Source organism: Oncorhynchus mykiss, chromosome 17 (genome assembly GCF_013265735.2).
Source record: "Oncorhynchus mykiss isolate Arlee chromosome 17, USDA_OmykA_1.1, whole genome shotgun sequence".
Lineage (NCBI taxonomy): Eukaryota > Metazoa > Chordata > Actinopteri > Salmoniformes > Salmonidae > Oncorhynchus > Oncorhynchus mykiss.
This window is the reverse complement of record NC_048581.1, coordinates 48,334,114-48,354,294: the sequence shown is the minus strand read 5'-3', so window position 1 is coordinate 48,354,294 and position 20,181 is coordinate 48,334,114. Positions and strand designations below refer to the sequence as shown.

Below are 20,181 nucleotides of genomic sequence, written 5' to 3'. Positions count from 1 at the left end.
GTCAAAGCTCCATATAGAAGTTGCCTGTAGGTACAAGTCTAGGATCAGCTTACCCCTCAACCAATAGAACTATGGAGCCTTGAAACTGATGACAAAATGCAAGAGACTATGTCAAGAATGTAATTGGTGCTCATTACTCGTTTCGGTTTCAAAGCACAATGCAGCACATCTGAGGACACTGGAGGAAATCTGGACTCATTAAAATGGCCATCGACAATAACACAGGTTTAACCGAAACGATTCTCATCTGCCTTTAATAGGAAATACATACAGCCATAGACACAAAAGGGAAATAAATAGGATCAACAGGATGGCCTACAAGGCTTCACAGGGAATAGCAGCATTGCTAGAAAAAACATGTCAGGCACGCACACACACACACACACACACCCACACACTCAGGAGGAGAAGCATTTATAGTGGTATAATACATAGCTACCGTTTCCCTGCCATTACTTACTTGAGAAGCCAAGCGCTGTAGCCCCATTACCTACCACATAGATCGTTAGCTTCAATATTCTGAATGGTAGCAGCCAGATATGTTGCTTCCGGGCCCTTTTCACCCCACTCAAGAAACAAATGCAGGGGAAACACTGCCATAGCCCATTGAATATGTATTTTTTGGGGGGTGGGGGAGGGGAAGTTTCCTTATCGCCTGCCCCCACTATGCCTCCCTGAGCTCCCCTGCCCCTTGGCAGTGCCCCCCACCCCTCCCTGGGGCGACTGTTTCTTCTTCGGGGCGGGCAGCTTTGCTTTGCCCCGGAAGGCTTTGCTGGGGTCCAGCTTGTTGACAGGCGGATCTCCGGTGAGGTCGGCCATACTGGGCTCACAGTGGAAACTCAGGGGCTGGTAGAGAGACGCCCACTGCTGTTGGGGAGATATAGATGACACAAGCACAATGGGTAAACTAACTAACCGAACAAAAACTAATGGCATTATATCCTACTGTTAAGCTGTACTTATTTAGGTTTGCGTGCTGAGAGAAATCTCTTTCATGAGACGGACTTGTTTTAAACATATATAACAAACCTTATTGTTAAGTTGTCTAATCAAAAAGTATAGCTACACATTTATAAGTTGCTTACTACAGTATAACTCATTTTAGGATACACTTAAATGACTAAAATACTAATATTTTTTTGTGAGACCTAGTCAAGGTAGGGCAGGGCAATGAAACAAATGCACTTAATGACCCCTCCATTGGGTCAGAGCTTGGGGGTCAACATACCTCAGTCAAAACACTTTAGTCCTAGGCCCTGACTTATTTGTTTTAGCTGATGTGGCCAGATGGTGATGATACATAGCCTAACTGCGGTCTGTTATGTTTGACATGACTATATATTGTACATTGAAAGAAACAATAAAATCTGTGTTTACCTTGTATGTAATGGATCACCTTTTTGGCTGTGCTGATTTAGTTTTTTACTTCCATACATGGTAGTAGGCCTCTAATACATATCATTGTAGATGTGTTACAATTACATCTGCATGCAATACATAAGAACAATGGTCACTATTTTCAAGTGCTCTTAGACACCCAATGTACTCTCTTAAATTTTGTCCCAATTCCAACAAAATCCCATAACCCCAGCCTCGCTCCTTCTAGGAGGTGACGGTGTATTACCTTGGCCTGGGGACTGGGGCCGTAGGGGGTGAAGGCGTTCTGCCACTCTGGCAGGCCTAAGTTGGTGATCATCAGGCGGTAGTAGGCGGTGAAGCTGGGTGTTAGGTAGTGCCAGTACAGAGAGCGATCCAGGAACCACACCTCACACTTCTGGGCCACCACACCTGGAACCAAACAGCCATGGGACAGAGAGCAAGGGGGATGAAATAATTATGGGCACATTCCCATGAATATTAACCAGTCAAAATCAATTTAACTTTCTAACTTTCATAAAGTCTGGTGTAAAATATGGCAAACGGAAATTGTCTTCCTCTCTTATTCTTTCATGATATTTTACACACACAGTGCATGTGGCATATCACATGGGTAAATGGGTACCTTCTGTGCAGTCTTTGTAGACCAGGCAGACTTTGCCATTCCCACTGCAGGGGTCCAGCTCAAAGATACGGCTCCTGGAATCAAAATGGGGCTCCACCAGCCCACACTCTGACTCTGAGGAAAACAGAATGTGTGAATTGTCTGTGTGTGTCCTACTATGTTAACTAGATAGGCCTATCTATACATGACGTAGCAATTTATGGAACATTTGCTTCAATGCCCCGTATTCTACAATATGTCCAACATTTCGACAAGGAACCCATCGGTAGAAGATTCAGTATACAATAACATTGGAGGCTGAAACTAAAGAATCCCCTAAGTAGCTGAATGAGGTGGTGTCACCTTCAACTTGTTCTTCGTCCCAGTCCAGGTCAGCCAGTGAGGGTGCGTTGGGGAGGGAGAACACTGACGATGACTGGCAAAGAGGACGCAGGTTGGCCACACCGTTGAGCACCATGCATCCTAAAGGCACAGATTCATCTGGTACAATGTAGGAAAGAGTGTCACAGAGAGAAGGACAGATAGTGTTCAGTTGTCTGTTCTTCTATGGATGTTTGGGGCTGAATGTGTCACTGTCAGGGTTACCTACTCTCGAGTTTGGCACTCCAGGTAAGGGTGAAGCCATCCGTTGTGAGATAAAAGTCTCGGAGGTCCTCGGGCAGAACACAGGTATTTTTCTGTAAACCGCACAAAAAATGTCAACACAGAGGGGTAAATCTATTTAAATTCAATCACTTTTTCACAGCACCCCTATTGATTTGAACAAAACATTCCATACATATTTGCCCATTGTAGAAGTGATCAAAATGTGACTATTTGGAACTGAATCAAGAGATAAATGTGCTCAAATTTGGCCCATTTTGCATACCCTACCATGAGACATCTCATCACTGGAAAAGATAAATGGTTGAGATTTATATAATTTAAGGGCTTACAAAACAGCGTTGTAAAATTATTTTAGAATTTTGTAAGAAAAAACACTTAAATTAAAAAATAAATAAAAAATCTGCATATGTTGTAGCTTCAGTCTGGTCTTTGGCAGTTTAGCAACGTTTCAACAATTTATTACTTTTTATCTACTTTGCAACTACTTTGTACGTTAGCTAACCCTCATCCTAGCTCTAAACCTTCCCCTAACCCTTCCCCAGACCTTTAACCTAACTCCTAAACGTAATCTTGATGCTAACCCCTAAGCTAGGTATTGTTAGCCAGCTAGCTATCGTTAGCCACCTAGCTAGAATTTGTAACATATCATACAAAGTCATAGTGCATTTGGAAATTCGTAACATAATACGAAACATGGCCCATCAAATCACTGTTTCATATCTGTCAGCAGCAACTGTGATTAAACACTACACTCTTAAAAGCAATGTTGAATAGGGGATATATGTAACGGATGTGAGACGGCTAGCTTAGTTAGCGGTGGTGCGCGCTAAATAGCGTTTCAATCGGTGACGTCACTTGCTCTGAGACCTTGAAGTAGTAGTTCCCCTTGCTTTTGTGGAGCGATGGGTAACGATGCCTCGTGGGTGTCAGTTGTTGATGTGTGCAGAGGGTCCCTGGTTCGCGCCCGGGTATGGGCGAGGGGACGGTCTAAACTTATACTGTTACATATAGTTAAATAACTTCACTAGGTAGGCCTACGTTGGTTGGAGAAAAGTACATTAGGTCTGCTTACCGCTATGTTTAACCACCTGTACAAAATTTATACCGATAGCCTAATGTTTACTCTTTTAGGTCAGCCTTATTAGCATATAATTTTGGTAGGGTGACCTGATTTGTCTAATTATGAACAATATCTTTGCCCAGACAGATTGTGAACCCAACTGTGTAACTGATTCTAGGGGGGATACATTGAAAGATCATTTGGGTAGGGTGTAGGGGCAGATTTGAACTATGTAATCTTGTGTTCAGGGGATTGTATTATCTGTTTAATTGATTTGGTCAGAACACAGACTTGGGGTGGAGCCAATGACATTCACAATCTCACTCCAAGCTACAGTATGTTCAAAGGTTGGCAGGCCTGCTGCTGCAACTTGATTGCCTGAAAATGAAAGACAACATCCGGGATTAGCATTTAGCCACTATAGCATGGTGGTGGAAAATGGTGTTCCATAAGGGAAGTATGCATATTTTCCAATTATTTTCCACATTCTCACCATTACAGAGTTAAAGGGATTTTGGCAATGAGGCAATTTATTTACTTGCCCAGAGTCAGATGAAATCGTGGATACCTTTATATGCCTATGTCCAGTAATGAAGGCATTCGTCAGAGGTGGTTTGGCAAATGCTAACTACCATTATAGTTAGCCATAGACTTCCCATTGGTATATCTCATTGGTATAATTCCAAAGGATCCATCTGAGGAAATCAAAGCCTATGCAGCCTGAATGGATGTTTTAGGTACATACCGGTCCACGAGGGATACTGATGTTTTGCAGGCTGCATACAATGCATTTGAATGTAAAATGACAACTCAATATCGTCATCTGCCGGCCTTTGGGCTGGGTCCATTAAGTCACTTTCTGACCACTTCTTCCATGGGCAAATATGTCTGGAAAGTTCTGTTGCTGTCAAAAAGTGATGCTATCAAAAAATGATTGAATTCAAATGGATTGACACAGAATTCCCTCCCAAACCGGGATAAGAACCTCTCTCCCTCCTTTCCTTCACCTGTCCTACACTGACGTGATGGAGAGAAGGAGCAATTTTAGTATTGAAATGCAGCCAGCCTGTGTTTTTACCTGTTCCCATGACAGCAGGCATCGCTTCTCTGCAGGCTCCCTCTCCACAAAACGCACGTCCATCACCCCGGGCATACTCTCTGTGACACCAAAATATTATACAGCATAATGACAATTAATGTTAGCCACAACTGTAATGCAATGAAGAAGAAAAAAATCCTAACAGGACGTCCCAAACAGGCTTCTAGCGAGCTAGCTAGCCTAGCAGCAACCACAACAGGCTTGCTAAATCAAACGCTAGCTAGCCAGCGAAAATTAATGCTTACCAAGTACTCTGGTGATGCCGAGTGTCAGCCTTTCAGCGACCCCTTTACATGTTAAACCTTCCTTTGTCTCCTCCATTTGAATAATTAGAAATCACAGCAGAGAAATATTAATAAAATCCATCTAACAGTTAATTTTCTGGAGGAGTCGCAGATTATCTTCTTCTCTGAGATGTTATGGTGCACCACAATTATTGTTGTATTGCCGCCCCCAACTGGACGGGGTGAAGAAAAAAAAAGTACATTCATTATGGAGAAGGGAAAACATGAATCCACACATGCAATAACAAAAAGCATAAAAAGATCTCATTCATTATCATTCAAAAACGCCATAGCTCCCTACACAGGCTCTTGGGCCTGCGAGGGTTGGACTGCACGAGACAGAACTTGATTGTAGCTCCCCTCAGTGATCATAGATGCGGTAAAAGAGTAAATAGAAGGCTTTGACCAGATTGCCGCACATTCAACAAATCTGATCTAACAAAGTCGTCAAATCCGTCATGGTGTATGTATTGTAACAGGCCCACAATGTGGTTACTTAAACCAGATATGGATATATTTGGCTGTTTACGCTACATAACATGTAGAAGTTGTCCTTTTTAAGGTTTTAAGAAGGGACTGCTACATTCTAACCCAATTCTAAACTTGTTTGCATAGCTAGCGTACAGAAATCGGTGGTGGTAGTCAAAGTAGTTTTTAAATGTAATGCAGTTGATTGGTAACGATGACATGAACATGTGTTGAGGTTGATTTTATATGAAATGCATATAAAATAGCCTAAATAAATGTAGGCACATTTTTCTGGGTTGCAATGAGGATACTCGCATCTTTCCCCCACACGTTTCCATGGCAATTCCATTCCAGTTTGATTGACCTCTTTACCACAAATGTGAAATGTAATGTCGTTTTAAAAGCATGAACTAATCTTAAAATTGGCATAGATGGGTGAAGAGGTCAATGGAACTTGAGCCCATAAATGAAAATGCCAAGGAAATGTGTGGGGGAAAGATCCCAAATCTCCTCATTGCACCCTAGCAAAATGTTCCTACATTTAGGCTAATATTTATATGTGTATTTCACACTATGTTGAGGTAACAAATTCTGAGTATAATGCTTGTATGGATGTCAACCGCAATACATTTCCACACTGTGGGCCTTTTACAACACATCAAACATGACGGATTTGACAAATATCCACTTTTTTTAATCAGATTTGTTCAGTGTGTGCCAATCTGGCATCCTTCGTCTATCCCCCACTAGTTGATGGGTCGTTCTCAAACAAACTTGGTTCACTCCAGACCTGACTGCTCTTGACCAGCACAAAAACATCCTGTGGCGTACTGCATTAGCATCGAATAGCCCCCGCGATATGCAACTTTTTAGGGAAGTTCAATATACACAGGCAGTTAGGAAAGCAAAAGCTAGCTTTTTCAAACAGAAATGTGCATCCTGTAGCACAAATTCCCAAAAGTTCTGGGATATTGTAAAGTCCATGGAGAATAAGAGCACCTCCTCCCAGCTGCCTACTGCACTGAGGCTAGTAAACACTGTCACCACTGATAAATCCACGATAATTGAGAATTTCAATAAACATTTATCAACAGCTGGCGATGCTTTCCACCTGGCTACCCCTACCCCGGTAAACAGCTCTACACCCCCCACAGCAACTTTCCCAAGCCTCCACCATTTCTCCTTCACCCAAATCCAGATAGCTGATGTTCTGAAAGAGCTGCAAAATCTGGACCCCTAAAAATCAGTAGGGCCAGACAATCTGGACCCTCTCTTTCTAAAATTATCCGCCGCAATTGTTGCAACCCCTATTACTAGCCTGTTCAACCTTTCTTTCATATCATCTGATATCCCCAAAGATTGGAAAGCTGCCGCGGTCATCCCGCTCTTCTTACAGACCTATATCTATTCTACCCTGCCTTTCTATGGTCTTCGAAAGCGAAGTTAACAAACAGATCACCGACCATTTCGAATTCCACCATGCCTTCTCCCCTATGCAATCTGGTTTCCGAGCTGGTAATGGGTGCACCTCAGCAACGCTCAAGGTCCTAAACGATATCATAACCGCCATCGATAAAAGACAATACTGTGCAGCCGTATTCATCGACCTGGCCAAGGCTTTGGACTCTGTCAATCACCTCATTCTTATTGGCAGACTCAACAGCCTTGGTTTCTTAAATGACCGCCTCGCCTGGTTCACCAACTACTTCTCAGACAGTTCAGTGTGTCAAATCGGAGGACCTCTTGTCCGGACCCCTGGCAGTCTCTATGGGAGTGCCACAGGGTTCAATTCTCGGGCCGACTATTTTCTCTGTATACATCAAGGATGTCGCTCTTGCTGCTGGTGATTCTCTGATCCACCTCTAACCAGACGACACCATTCTGTATACTTCTGGCCATTCTTTGGATACTGTGTTAACTAACCTCCAGACAACCTTCAACGCCATACAACTCTCCTTCTGTGACCTCTAACTGCTCTTCAATGCAAGTAAAACTAAATGCATGCTCTTCAACCAATCACTGCCCGCACCTGCCCGCCTGTCTAGCATCCCTACTCTGGATGGTTCTGACTTAGAATATGTGGACAACTACCTAGGTGTCTGGTTAGACTGAAAACTCTCCTTCCAGACTCACGTTAAGCATCTCCAATCCAAAATTATTTCGTAACAAAGCATCCTTCACTCATGCTGCCAAACATACCCTCGTAAAACTGACTATCCTACTGATCCTTGACTTCGGAGATGTCATTTAAAAATAGCCTCCAACACTCTACTCAGCAAATTGGATGCAGTCTATCACAGTGCCATCCGTTTTGTCAACAAAGCCCCATATACTACCCACTACTGCGACCTGTATACTCTCGTTGGCTGGCACTCGCTTCATATTCATCGCCAAACCCACTGGCTCCAGGTCATCTATAAGTCTTTGCTAGGTAAAGCCCCACCTTATCTCAGCTCCCTGGTCACCATAGCAGTCCCCACCCATAGCACGCGCTCCAGCAGGTATATTTCACTGGTCACCCCCAAAGCCAATTCCCCCTTTGGCCGCCTTTCCTTCCAGTTCTCTGCTGCCAATGACTGGAACTAATTGCAAAAATCACTGAAGCTGGAGACTCATATCTCGCTCACTAACTTTAAGCATCAGCTGTCAGAGCAGCTTACAGATCATTGCACCTGTACATAGCCTATCTGTAAATAGACGACCCAACTATCTCATCCCCGTATTGTTATTTGCACCACAGTATCTCTACTTGCACATTCATCTTCTACACATCTATCACTCCATTGTTTAATTGCTAAATTGTAATTATTTTGCAACTATGGCCTATTTATTGCCTTACCTCCCTATTCTTACCTCATTTGCACACACTGTGTATAGACTTTCTATTGTGTTATTGACTGTACGTTTGTTTATTCCATGTGTAACTCTGTGTTGTTGTTTGTGTCGCACTGCTTTGCTTTATCTTGGCCAGGACGCAGTTGTAAATGAGAACTTGTTCTCAACTGGCCTGCCTGGTTAAATAAAGATTCAATTAAAAATGTAATTAAAAAAACTGTTCTTTTTGTACAGATCCTTTTGGAGAACGTCTGGAACCGAATCGGTGAAAGAGCCGTTCCAAGAGTTATTATAATGAACCCAAGATAGACCTTAGCATGTCGTTTCCAATGGAAGCAAACAAGCTCCTATTGGCGAGTTCTAGCATTTATTAGCATATTTCTGTTAGGGAACGCCTACTCTGTGAAATGCGCGTGTGCAATAATTCAATTCGCCCATGCACTCCTTCTAAACAACACCGTTTTTTTTTGTTCTATCTGTGGCCGTTCATTTGGCATCTATAATTCATTGCAGAAACAATACACTGCATTCGGAAAGTGTTCAAACCCTTTCACTTTAACATTTTGTTATGATACAGCCTTATTCTAAAATTGATTAAAAATGTTTTTTTCACAATTTATACACAATACTCCATAATAACAAAGTGAAAACAGTTTTTCTGATTTTTTTGCAAATGAATTAAAAATAAAACAGAAATACCTTATTTACATAAGTATTCAGACCCTTCGCTATGAGATTCGAAATTGAGCTCAAGTGTATCCTGTTTTCATTGATCATCCTTGAGATGTTTCTACAACTTGATTGGAGTCCACCTGTGGTAATGCCAATTGATTGAAATTATTTGGAAAGGCACTCACCTGTCAATATAACGTCTCACAGTTGACAGTGCCGGTCAGGAAGACGGATGAGAATCTGCACAGTAAGCAGGGACGCGTTAGGTTCGGCTTCAAACAAGGAAGTGAAATATAATCAATCGTTCTATATACACTACCGTTCAAAAGTCTGGGGTCACTTAGAAATGTCCTTGTTTTTGAAAGAAAAGCACATTTCTGTCCATTAAAATAACAAACAATTGATCAGAAATACAGTGTTGACATTGTTAATGTTGATCATTAGAAAACCCTTTTGCAATGATGTTAGCACAGCTGAAAACTGTTGTCCTGGTTAAAGAAACAATAAAACTGGCCTTCTTTAGACTAGTTGAGTATCTGGAGCATCAGCATTTGTGGGTTCGATTACAGGCTCAAAATGGCCAGAAACAAATAACTGTATTTTGAAACTCATCAGTTGTCAGAAATTAAGGCTATTCATGCGAAAAATTGCCAAGAATCTGAAGATCTCGTACAACGCTGTGTACTACTCCCTTCACAGAACAGCGCAAGCTTGCTCTAACCAGAATAGAAAGAGGGGTGGGAGGCCCCGGTGCACAATTGAGCAGGAGGAAAAGTACATTAGAGTGTCTAGTTTGAGAAACAGATGCCTTATAAGTCCTCAACAAGTAGCTTCATTTAATAGTACCCGCAAAACACCAGTCTCAACGTCAACAGTGAAGAGGCGACTCCGGGATGCTAGCCTTCTAGGCAGAGTTCCTCTGTCCAGTGTCTGTGTTCTTTTGCCCATCTTAATCTTTTATTTTTATTGGCCAGTCTGAGATATGGCTTTTTCTTTGCATCTCTGCCTAGAAGGCCAGCATCCCGGAGTCGCCTCTTCACTGTTGACGTTGAGACTGGTGTTTTGCGAGTGGCTACTTTGAAGAATCTAAAATCTAAAATATATTTTGATTACTACATTTTTTGGTTACTACATTACTTCCATTTTTGTTTCCAAATCGTTCCCTTGGGAATTAAACAAATTAAAGGTGTGAACTGGGAGGAAATTGTGTTGGGAGAGACTTGTATTTGTATTTATTATGGATCCCCATAAATGCTGCCGAAGCAGCAACTACTCTTCCTGGGGTCCAGCAAAATTAAGGCAGTTTAGTTCAGTCATATTAATCACTTAAACATATTTAGTAATGATCTCTTACCTAGAATGATGGCTGTGAGCATTTTTTATTAATTTTTGTTCTAAATAGAGACGGCATATCGGATTGTGTAAAAATGCAGGAAATGTGCTTTAGATGCCAGGTTATCTCCCGAAAGGACACGAGAGAAGCGAAGGTCGAGAGCCATGCGTCCTCCGAAACATGATGCCGCTCAGCCGCACTGATTGTTGACACACTGCACCAATGTGTCAGAGGAAACACCGTACAGCTGGCAACCGAAGTCAGTGTGCATGCGCCCGGCCCGCCACAAGGAGTCGCTAGGGCACGATGGGACAAGGACATCCCAGCCGCCTGCACGCCCAACCCCCACCAGTCTATTTCATTGAAATGGCGTGGAAACAACGTTGAGTCAACCAGTTTATGCCCAGTGGGATCTTGCAAATTGACTTATACTTCCCTATTATATTTGCCGATCTTAACGCAGAGTTACAGGGCCAAAACTCAGAGGAATGTCTTGACAATACAGCAGGCCCAATCTGGTGAGATTTGTGTTGAAACAAAAACAAACAAAAACAAACAAACAAACAACAAAAGCAATACACTCCTTCAAAAATTTCAGCATTCTATATAACATTCAAACTTCACCCAATGCCTCTGGCCCTTCTATGGAGGGTGATCAGGTCTCACCAGAAAGTCAGAACAGGGGTCATTCAATACGATTAAGTGAGTCTGTTCTTTCTGTTTTCTTTCCTTGTACTTCTGACTCATTATATAAAAACATTTCAAACATTATCTGTACCAGATTTACATTGTTTTTCAGTACATTTCTCATCAGGAGAACTTAAATCTGTGAATCCAAAATTCAGACAATAGATACGTTTTGCGTGTCCTTTAAGGTGAATCCTTTCTCACCCGTGAAGATCCTGCTAAACCAAATAAGAAAACTACACACAATAAAACAGACACGGTATTAACAGCACTGACACATATTCATAAGTATAGACGGGTGGGTTGTGAGTGTAGGTACAGTTGAAGTCGGAAGGTTACATACACCTTAGCCAAATACATTTAAACTCAGTTTTTCACAATTCCTGACATTTAATCCTAGTAAAAAATCACTGTGTTGGGTCAGTTAGGATCACTACTTTATTATAAGAATATGAAATGTCAGAATAATAGTAGAGAGAATTATTTATTTCAGCTTTTATTTCTTTCATTTCATTCTCAGTGGGTCAGAAGTTTACATACACTCAATCACTATTTGGTAGCATTGCCTTTAAATGTTTTAACTTGGGTCAAACTTTTTGGGTAGCCTTCCACAAGCTTCCCACAATACGTTGGGTGAATTTTGGCCCATTCCTCCTGACAGAGCTGGTGTAACTGAGTCAGGTTTGTAGGCCTCCTTGCTCGCACACGCTTTTTCAGTTCTGCCAACAAATGTTCTATAGGATTGAGGTCAGGGCTTTGTGATGGCTACTCCAATACCTTGACTTTGTTGTCCTTAAGCCATTTTGCCACAACTTTGGAAGTATGCTTGGGGTCATTGTCCATTTGGAAGACCCATTTGTGACCAAGCTTTAACTTCCTGACTGATGTCTTGAGTTGCTGCTTCAATATATCCACATAATTGTCTTGCCTCATGATGCCATCTATTTTGTGAAGTACACAAGTCCCTCCTGCAGCAAAGCACCCAAAGCACAACATGATGCTGCCACCCCCGTGCTTCACGGTTGGGATAGTGTTCTTCGGCTTGCAAGCCTCCCCGTTTTTCCTCCAAACATAATGGTCAGTATGGCCAAACAGTTCTGTTTTTGTTTCATCAGTCCAGAGGATATTTCTCCAAAAATATACAATCCTTGTCCCCGTGTTCAGTTGCAAACAGTAGTCTGGCTTTTTTATGGCGGTTTTGGAGCAGTGGCTTCTTCCTTGCTGAGCGGCCTTTCAGGTTATGTCGATATAGGACTCATTTTACTGTGGATATAGATACTTTTGTACCTGTTTCCTCCAGCATCTCCACAAGGTCCTTTGCTGTTGTTCTGGGATTGATTTGCACTTTTCGCACTAAAGTACGTTCATCTCTAGGAGACAGAATGTGTCTCCTTCCTGAGCGGTATGATGGCTGCGTGGTCCCATGGTGTTTATACTTATGTATTATTGTTTGTATAGATGAACGAGGTACCTTCAGGAGTTTGGAAATTGCTGCCAAGGATGAACCAGACTTGTGGAGGTCTGCACATTTTTGGGGATTGTCCCATGATGTCAAGCAGAGGCACTGAGTTTGAAGGTAGGCCTTGAAATACATCCATCGTTACACCTCCAATTGACTCAAATTATGTCAATTAGCCTATCAGAAGCTTCTAAAGCAATGACATAATTTTCTGGAATTTTCCAAGCTGTTTAAAGGCACAGTCAACATAGTGTTTGTAAACTTCTGACCCACTGGAATTGTGATACAGTGAATTATAAGTGAAATAATCTGTCAGTAAACAATTGTTGGAAAAATTACTTGTTTCGTGCACAAAGTAGATGTCCTAACCGACTTGCCAAAACCCTAGTTTTTTAACAAGACATTTGTGGAGTTGTTGAAAAACAAGATTTAATGACTCCAACCTCAGTGTATGTAAACTTCAGACTTCAACTGTAGGTGTGTGGGGGTAAAAAGTAGGGGCAGAAACAAACATGGCCAGGCCTTTCTTAATTTGGGAGCTACCTTAATGGCCAGATTCGGGTACCTTTACATGTGCAGAGTTTCACTAACTGCTCTCCCAAGACAGCAGGCCTAAGGAAGCATTTCAAAGGGAGAGATACAGAATCATTGTTAAACTCTATGCTACATGTTCATCAGTCCTAAAAATGCTAAATTCTCAATATTAATCAGTCCTAAAAATGCAATATTCTGTACTACTAGGCCTAAGTACCTCCTTCCTTTTTTCCAATCTAGCTTACTGCATTTTGGCAATAAGCCTCGATAAAACTATGCGTACATACAGCATAATCATACTGGAGACACATCAAGTGATACAGGGTCCCATTAAGCAAAATAGCCACCTACTAAACTTAACAATCACAGAGCTCCTTTCACTTGGAATCTTATCAGCTAGACCTGTTGCATTGACGTATGGCTAAAAGTTCAGCTTAAACAACTTTATTTTATATTTTGTGTGTATGATTTTTTTTTTTATTAAAAAAATGAAAGCTGCAAAAAGTTGGTGCTGGCCTATCAGCTCTTTCTTTTTTTGTTACCCACAGCCATAATTATTTGGATCTACTTACTTCAAGTTGGACAGTGTTTCAAGTAATTTTTATATGAAATTACTTTCTTACTTAAATCACTTGTTATTCAAAATGTAACGAATTGAGAAATAATAATTGGAAATTGTCATGTCAGGTTGACAAAATGGTATCCTATTCAATTATTTATACCTCTGTTCCAAATGTTCCACCGTATCTTACAGCCTGTTTAAGTTCATGACACTAAGGACACATCTTATCTTTGACCCAAACACCAGATGTGCTGGGGAGAGAGGAATGGTGACCTCAAATTGAATATCAGTCCCAAGCTTCATCCCTCTGTTCCCTTAGGAAGCGCAAACAATAGAAAGCAAATGCTGTCAACACTCGTATTAACAGTGTGACCTTGTGTGGAAACTTTAACTTCAAATTACTAAAATATTGTATTATTATATAGTGGGTCAAATCCTGAATGCTGATTGGTAAAAATCGCATTCCAGACGGTGTCTATTCCACAAATTGCCACCAAGCTAAATCTATGACGTTAAAATGCATATTTACTCTGCTCTATCTGACTGCGCAATCCACTGTCTCAGCCCAACCATTATAAAAAGGATCTAGACATTATCTCACATTTATTTTAGACCAGCATTTCATTTTCAACAGCAGAGATTTGTGTAAACCTTGCTGTCTGTCTCTCTGACATTTTAACATTGTTTCATTATTCAAATTTGATCTTCTGTTCTCCCATAGTAATGAACGTGTTGGGAGTCGGGACAAGACAGACAGGCAGGCAGGCAGTGTTTCTCAGCTAGTCAGCTGGCATCATTTTTATGGACATATACAAAAAAAACTGTCATTTCAAAAAAGGAAAAAAGAAACAAAGCTAATTTGCCGTCTTTCCAGCTTCAGTTTGAAGTGATTATGTTACTGTAGCTGTGTTGGCTAGCTCCTCAGAACAACCGTGTCCTAATGAGTGAGCACATGTTCTATGCCAGGCGAAATTGCGCCTCATTAGCACATTGTTATGGATGTATCCAAATAAATGTCACTAGAAAACAGCTGCAAATGCAGCTAATTTGCTGTTATTCTGGCTGCACTTCTTTACCTGACTGTAAATTAGCCGTAGTTGGCTAGATAGCAAGCAAGGGATACGAACATTGCTAGCCAGTATGGCAATTGAACATTTCGAATTTCGAACTGCGTCGCGTCCATAGATACAGAACAAAAAGACTGAACGACTGGGTCGTGTCTCTAGCAACCCTAGACTATATCTTGTGGAAGGATGAAATAGTATGAATAAATTAATCGACTTCGTCTCGGGCCTAACAACACCCATGCCAATATAATTTATCCTCTAAACACCGGCTTCTCTGGCATTATCACTTAATTAGAGTGCTTACTTAAAGCTACTAATAACATAACTGTGAACCATACTGTCAACACTCATTACACCTGACTTCAACTGATGACCATGAGTACCATGAATCATGTTTCTGTAAAAACCTTGAATTATTTCCTTATTCTACTAACCTGTGTAAATCAAACGAGCTGTACCATTCAACTACCATTTATTATTTATATAATACACTGTTTTCAGATCATCTTTTTCAAACAAAGAAAAAAATAGTGATACAAAAGTATGACTGCCTTTATCTTTAATGCAGCGTGTTTGTGTTTAGTACACTTGTCATCTGTCATTTCAAGGTCCTACATTCAGGTCTCAAATGGACTCCAGGGTTAACTCCTTGCTAATACAAGCAATTTAGCTGAAATAAATCGTTATTTTTCTGAAATGTTGAAAAGAATGCCAAAACTTTATTTATACACATGAAAGCACACATTCCTTTGGTTGTCCATGCTGAGGACTTTTAGTTCTGCATAGGCATGAATCCTTTTGTACACAGGTGCGAGGAGTCCGAATCAGAATGATATTCCCTATCATAAAAGGTCATCAAGACACGATTCGATATTAAGACAATTGTGTCATCTCCACAATGACTTATTAGATGTGACTTTCCTAGAATGGGAAGTTGATCAGGGGTCCGGTGCTCATAGCTGAAACAGCAGGTGCAACTGCTGACTACATAGAGGGACCTGGTCAGTGATCCTAGATCAGCAATGCTACCCTGAGACACTTTGTGAATACAGACTTGAATTGTATGCACGTAAGTAAGTAGGGGCGGGGAGAGGAGTGTACTGCAGGTGTGTGTGGTGGCCTGGCTGGTCATTTGTTAGTGGGCTGCAGCCTCAAGCCCTCTCTCTTCCAATGAGCCAGTGCCTGAGTATCTAACATAAATCTGTGGCAGTAATTCTGAGAGAACAAATGGAAATATTTGTGCAATCAAAAGGGAATATTCAGAAGGTACAGACCACACCTTCAACGGTATATGTTTAAGCTATTTAATGGTGTGAGTGACAAACAGGAGTTGGGGTCTCAACATGACCCGCTTTGTATGACACTTGGACTTTGCATGTCACATGTGACTGGATCACAACCAGTCATATCTAGTAATCATAAATTTCATTAATTTGGACATTTGCTCAGTACTTGAAGGGTGAATAGAAAAACTCACATTAGACCTCTTTGGAGGTGACAGCACATTAGTACAATCTAGTGGAAAGAATATTGTACAACACAGGTTATTCTGTAGACTTGACGTAGGTTTAATATTGGTAACTTCAACCCATGTCAGATTTAAGATTTAAGAATATTCAATACCTGATTGAACAGACAGTACCAACACATACATAAGCATAATAATACAGCCTGTGTCACATTTTTGACACTTCATCCAAAGCTTTACCTTGAAAAATGTAAACAGGCCTAAAAGCAGGAAATGCTAGCTGAAGTGGATGGTCACAGTCACTTTCATTACTTATCAAGAGAAGAGAGGGAGGCAGGAGGATAGGGGGTTTCTTCAACCTACATCCATCTTTCCACTCTCTCTCTCCCCCTACACCCACATCTCTCCATACAAGTCCAATCTGTCAACTTTCAGTAAAAACCACACTTGAAGCAAATGTAAACATTGAATTAAACCGATTTAATCAAAGGGCAGTTGAACAAGTGTGAGCAAAATTCAGTATGAGGGAGATAAGGCAGTTGACCAACAGCATAACAACTTCCCCTAATGTATCCTGGAGAGAAAGCGATAGCAAGATAATACCACACGCCATGAGAGAAATTGGAGACACACACCTTGTGAGCATCATGCCTAACAGGAAGTATAAAGAAGAGACTTTCCTTGAAGGATGGGGATGGAGAGGAGGGTCTCAGCTGAAGTCCAAGAATTCTGATATATTCTGTCCGGTTGTCCCTCAAACAGGCCTGCAGGTGCCATCAACCAGCCTACTGTACAGTGCCTTGCGAAAGTATTCGGCCCCCTTGAACTTTGCGACCTTTTGCCACATTTCAGGCTTCAAACATAAAGATATAAAACTGTATTTTTTTGTGAAGAATCAACAACAAGTGGGACACAATCATGAAGTGGAACGACATTTATTGGATATTTCAAACTTTTTTAACAAATCAAAAACTGAAAAATTGGGCGTGCAAAATTATTCAGCCCCCTTAAGTTAATACTTTGTAGCGCCACCTTTTGCTGCGATTACAGCTGTAAGTCGCTTGGGGTATGTCTCTATCAGTTTTGCACATCGAGAGACTGACATTTTTTCCCATTCCTCCTTGCAAAACAGCTCGAGCTCAGTGAGGTTGGATGGAGAGCATTTGTGAACAGCAGTTTTCAGTTCTTTCCACAGATTCTCGATTGGATTCAGGTCTGGACTTTGACTTGGCCATTCTAACACCTGGATATGTTTATTTTTGAACCATTCCATCGTAGATTTTGCTTTATGTTTTGGATCATTGTCTTGTTGGAAGACAAATCTCCGTCCCAGTCTCAGGTCTTTTGCAGACTCCATCAGGTTTTCTTCCAGAATGGTCCTGTATTTGGCTCCATCCATCTTCCCATCAATTTTAACCATCTTCCCTGTCCCTGCTGAAGAAAAGCAGGCCCAAACCATGATGCTGCCACCACCATGTTTGACAGTGGGGATGGTGTGTTCAGCTGTGTTGCTTTTACGCCAAACATAACGTTTTGCATTGTTGCCAAAAAGTTCAATTTTGGTTTCATCTGACCAGAGCACCTTCTTCCACATGTTTGGTGTGTCTCCCAGGTGGCTTGTGGCAAACTTTAAACAACACTTTTTATGGATATCTTTAAGAAATGGCTTTCTTCTTGCCACTCTTCCATAAAGGCCAGATTTGTGCAATATACGACTGATTGTTGTCCTATGGACAGAGTCTCCCACCTCAGCTGTAGATCTCTGCAGTTCATCCAGAGTGATCATGGGCCTCTTGGCTGCATCTTTGATCAGTCTTCTCCTTGTATGAGCTGAAAGTTTAGAGTTACGGCCAGGTCTTGGTAGATTTGCAGTGGTCTGATACTCCTTCATTTCAATATTATCGCTTGCACAGTGCTCCTTGGGATGTTTAAAGCTTGGGAAATCTTTTTGTATCCAAATCCGGCTTTAAACTTCTTCACAACAGTATCTCGGACCTGCCTGGTGTGTTCCTTGTTCTTCATGATGCTCTCTGCGCTTTTAACGGACCTCTGAGACTATCACAGTGCAGGTGCATTTATACGGAGACTTGATTACACACAGGCGGATTGTATTTATCATCATTAGTCATTTAGGTCAACATTGGATCATTCAGAGATCCTCACTGAACTTCTGGAGAGAGTTTGCTGCACTGAAAGTAAAGGGGCTGAATAATTTTGCACGCCCAATTTTTCAGTTTTTGATTTGTTAAAAAAGTTTGAAATAATAAATGTCGTTCCACTTCATGATTGTGTCCCACTTGTTGTTGATTCTTCACAAAAAAATACAGTTTTATATCTTTATGTTTGAAGCCTGAAATGTGGCAAAAGGTTGCAAAGTTCAAGGGGGCCGAATACTTTCGCAAGGCACTGTACCCCTTTCCATTTTTCCACATTTTGTTATGTTACAGCCTTATTCTATAATTGATTAAAAAAAAATTATACTCATCAATCTACACACAGTACCGCATAATGACAAAGCAAAAACGGGTTTTGAGATTTTAGAAAACAGAAATACCTTATTTACGTAAGTATTCAGACCCTTTGCTATGAGACTCGAAATTGAGCTCAGGTGCATCCTGTTTCTATTGATCATCCTTGAGATGTTTCTACAACTTGATTGGAGTCCAACTGTGGTAAATTCAATTGATTGGACATGATTTGGAAAGGCACAAACCTGTCTTTATAAGATCCCACAGTTGATAGTGATGTCAGAGCAAAAACCAAGCCGTGAAGTCGAGGGAATTGTCCGTAGGGCTCCGAGACATGATTGTGTCGAGGCACAGATTTGGGGAAGGGTATCAAAAAATGTCTGCAGCATTGAAGGTCCCCAAGAACGCAGTGGCCTCCATCATTCTTAAATGGAAGAAGTTTGGAATCACCAAGATTCTTCTTGGAGCTGGCCACCGGGCTAAACTGAGCAATCGGGGAGAAGAGCCTTGGTCAGGGAGGTGACCAAGAACCAGATGGTCACTCTGATGGAGCTCCAGAGTTCCTCTGTGGAGATGGGAGCACCTTCTAGAAGGACTACCATCTCTGCATTACTCCACCAGACAGAAGCCACTCCTCAGTAAAAGGCACATGGCAGCCCGCTTGGAGTTTGACAAAGGGCACCTGAAGTCTCTGAGAAACAAGATCCACTGGTCTGATGAAACCAAGATTGAACTCTTTGGCCTGAATGCAAAGTGTCACGTCTAGAGAACCTGCCAGCGTCTCTGCGGTAAAGCATGGTGGTGGCAGCATCATGGTGTGGGGATGTTTTTCAGTGGCAGGGACTGGAAGACGAGTCAGGATCGAGGGAAAGATGAACGGAGAAAAGTACAGAGAGATCCTTGATGAAAACCTGTTCCAGAGCACCCAGGACCTCAGACTGAGGCGAAGGTTCACCTTCTAACAGGACAACGACCCTAAGCACACAGCCAAGACAACGCAAGGGTGGCTTCGGGACAAGTCTGTGAATGTCCATGAGTGGCCCAGCCAGAGCCTGGACTTGAACCCAAATGAACATATCTGGATCTTCAGAGAAGAGTGGGGGAAACTCCCCAAATACAGGTTTGCCTAGCTTGTAGCGTCTCTACCTTTACATAACCATCTGATCATTTATCACTCCAGTGTTAATCTGCATAATTGTAATTATTTGCCTACCTTCTCATGCCTTTTGCACACAATGTATATATAGACTCCCCTTTTTTCTACTGTGTTATTGACTTGTTAATTGTTTACTCCATGTGTAACTCTGTGTTGTCTGTTCACACTGCTATGCCTTATCTTGGCCAGGTCGCAGTTGCAAATGAGAACTTGTTCTCAACTAGCCTACCTGGTTAAATAAAGGTGAAATAAAATAAAATAAAATAAAAATACCCAAGAAGACTCAAGGCTGTAATCATAGGGGGAAATCCCAGGGGGACGGGGGGGACACGACCCCCCCCCATCCTGGGAAAAATAGGATTTGTCCCTCCCAATATATCACTGTAAACATAACTATGTGATTTCAATAATATTAATAATA

The 20,181-nt window shown here is 41.5% G+C and overlaps 1 protein-coding gene across 3 annotated transcripts; it reads right to left on the bottom strand.

Annotated features, from left to right (window-relative positions):
• Positions 1–236: 236 nt before the first annotated feature.
• tpgs2 (tubulin polyglutamylase complex subunit 2) lies at positions 237–5,330 on the bottom strand. Of its 3 annotated transcripts, none has more exons than XM_021568673.2 (7): positions 5,013–5,330; positions 4,747–4,835; positions 2,592–2,679; positions 2,345–2,464; positions 2,003–2,116; positions 1,625–1,788; positions 237–867 (listed from the first exon to the last, which is right to left on the bottom strand). In XM_021568673.2, the coding sequence occupies exons 1-7, from the start codon at positions 5,086–5,088 to the stop codon at positions 649–651; spliced, it is 870 nt and encodes a 289-aa protein (XP_021424348.1). In that variant the 5' UTR covers positions 5,089–5,330; the 3' UTR covers positions 237–648. The 3 variants fall into 3 exon arrangements, with proteins under 3 accessions (XP_021424348.1, XP_021424346.1, XP_021424347.1); XM_021568671.2 differs by having other exon boundaries at positions 2,345–2,482; positions 5,013–5,309; XM_021568672.2 differs by having other exon boundaries at positions 2,345–2,482; positions 4,747–4,826; positions 5,013–5,287.
• Positions 5,331–20,181: the final 14,851 nt, after the last annotated feature.

Excerpts from the sequence above, each read along its gene's own strand:
- tpgs2 (XM_021568671.2), bottom strand. The coding sequence starts at position 5,088 with ATGGAGGAGACAAAGGAAGGTTTAACATGTAAAGGGGTCGCTGAAAGG. Across the intron at positions 2,680-4,746 it reads GCCTGCTGTCATGGGAACAG|AAAAATACCTGTGTTCTGCC; the intron begins GTAAAAACACAG and ends TGCGGTTTACAG. Across the intron at positions 1,789-2,002 it reads CTACAAAGACTGCACAGAAG|GTGTGGTGGCCCAGAAGTGT; the intron begins GTACCCATTTAC and ends GTTTGGTTCCAG.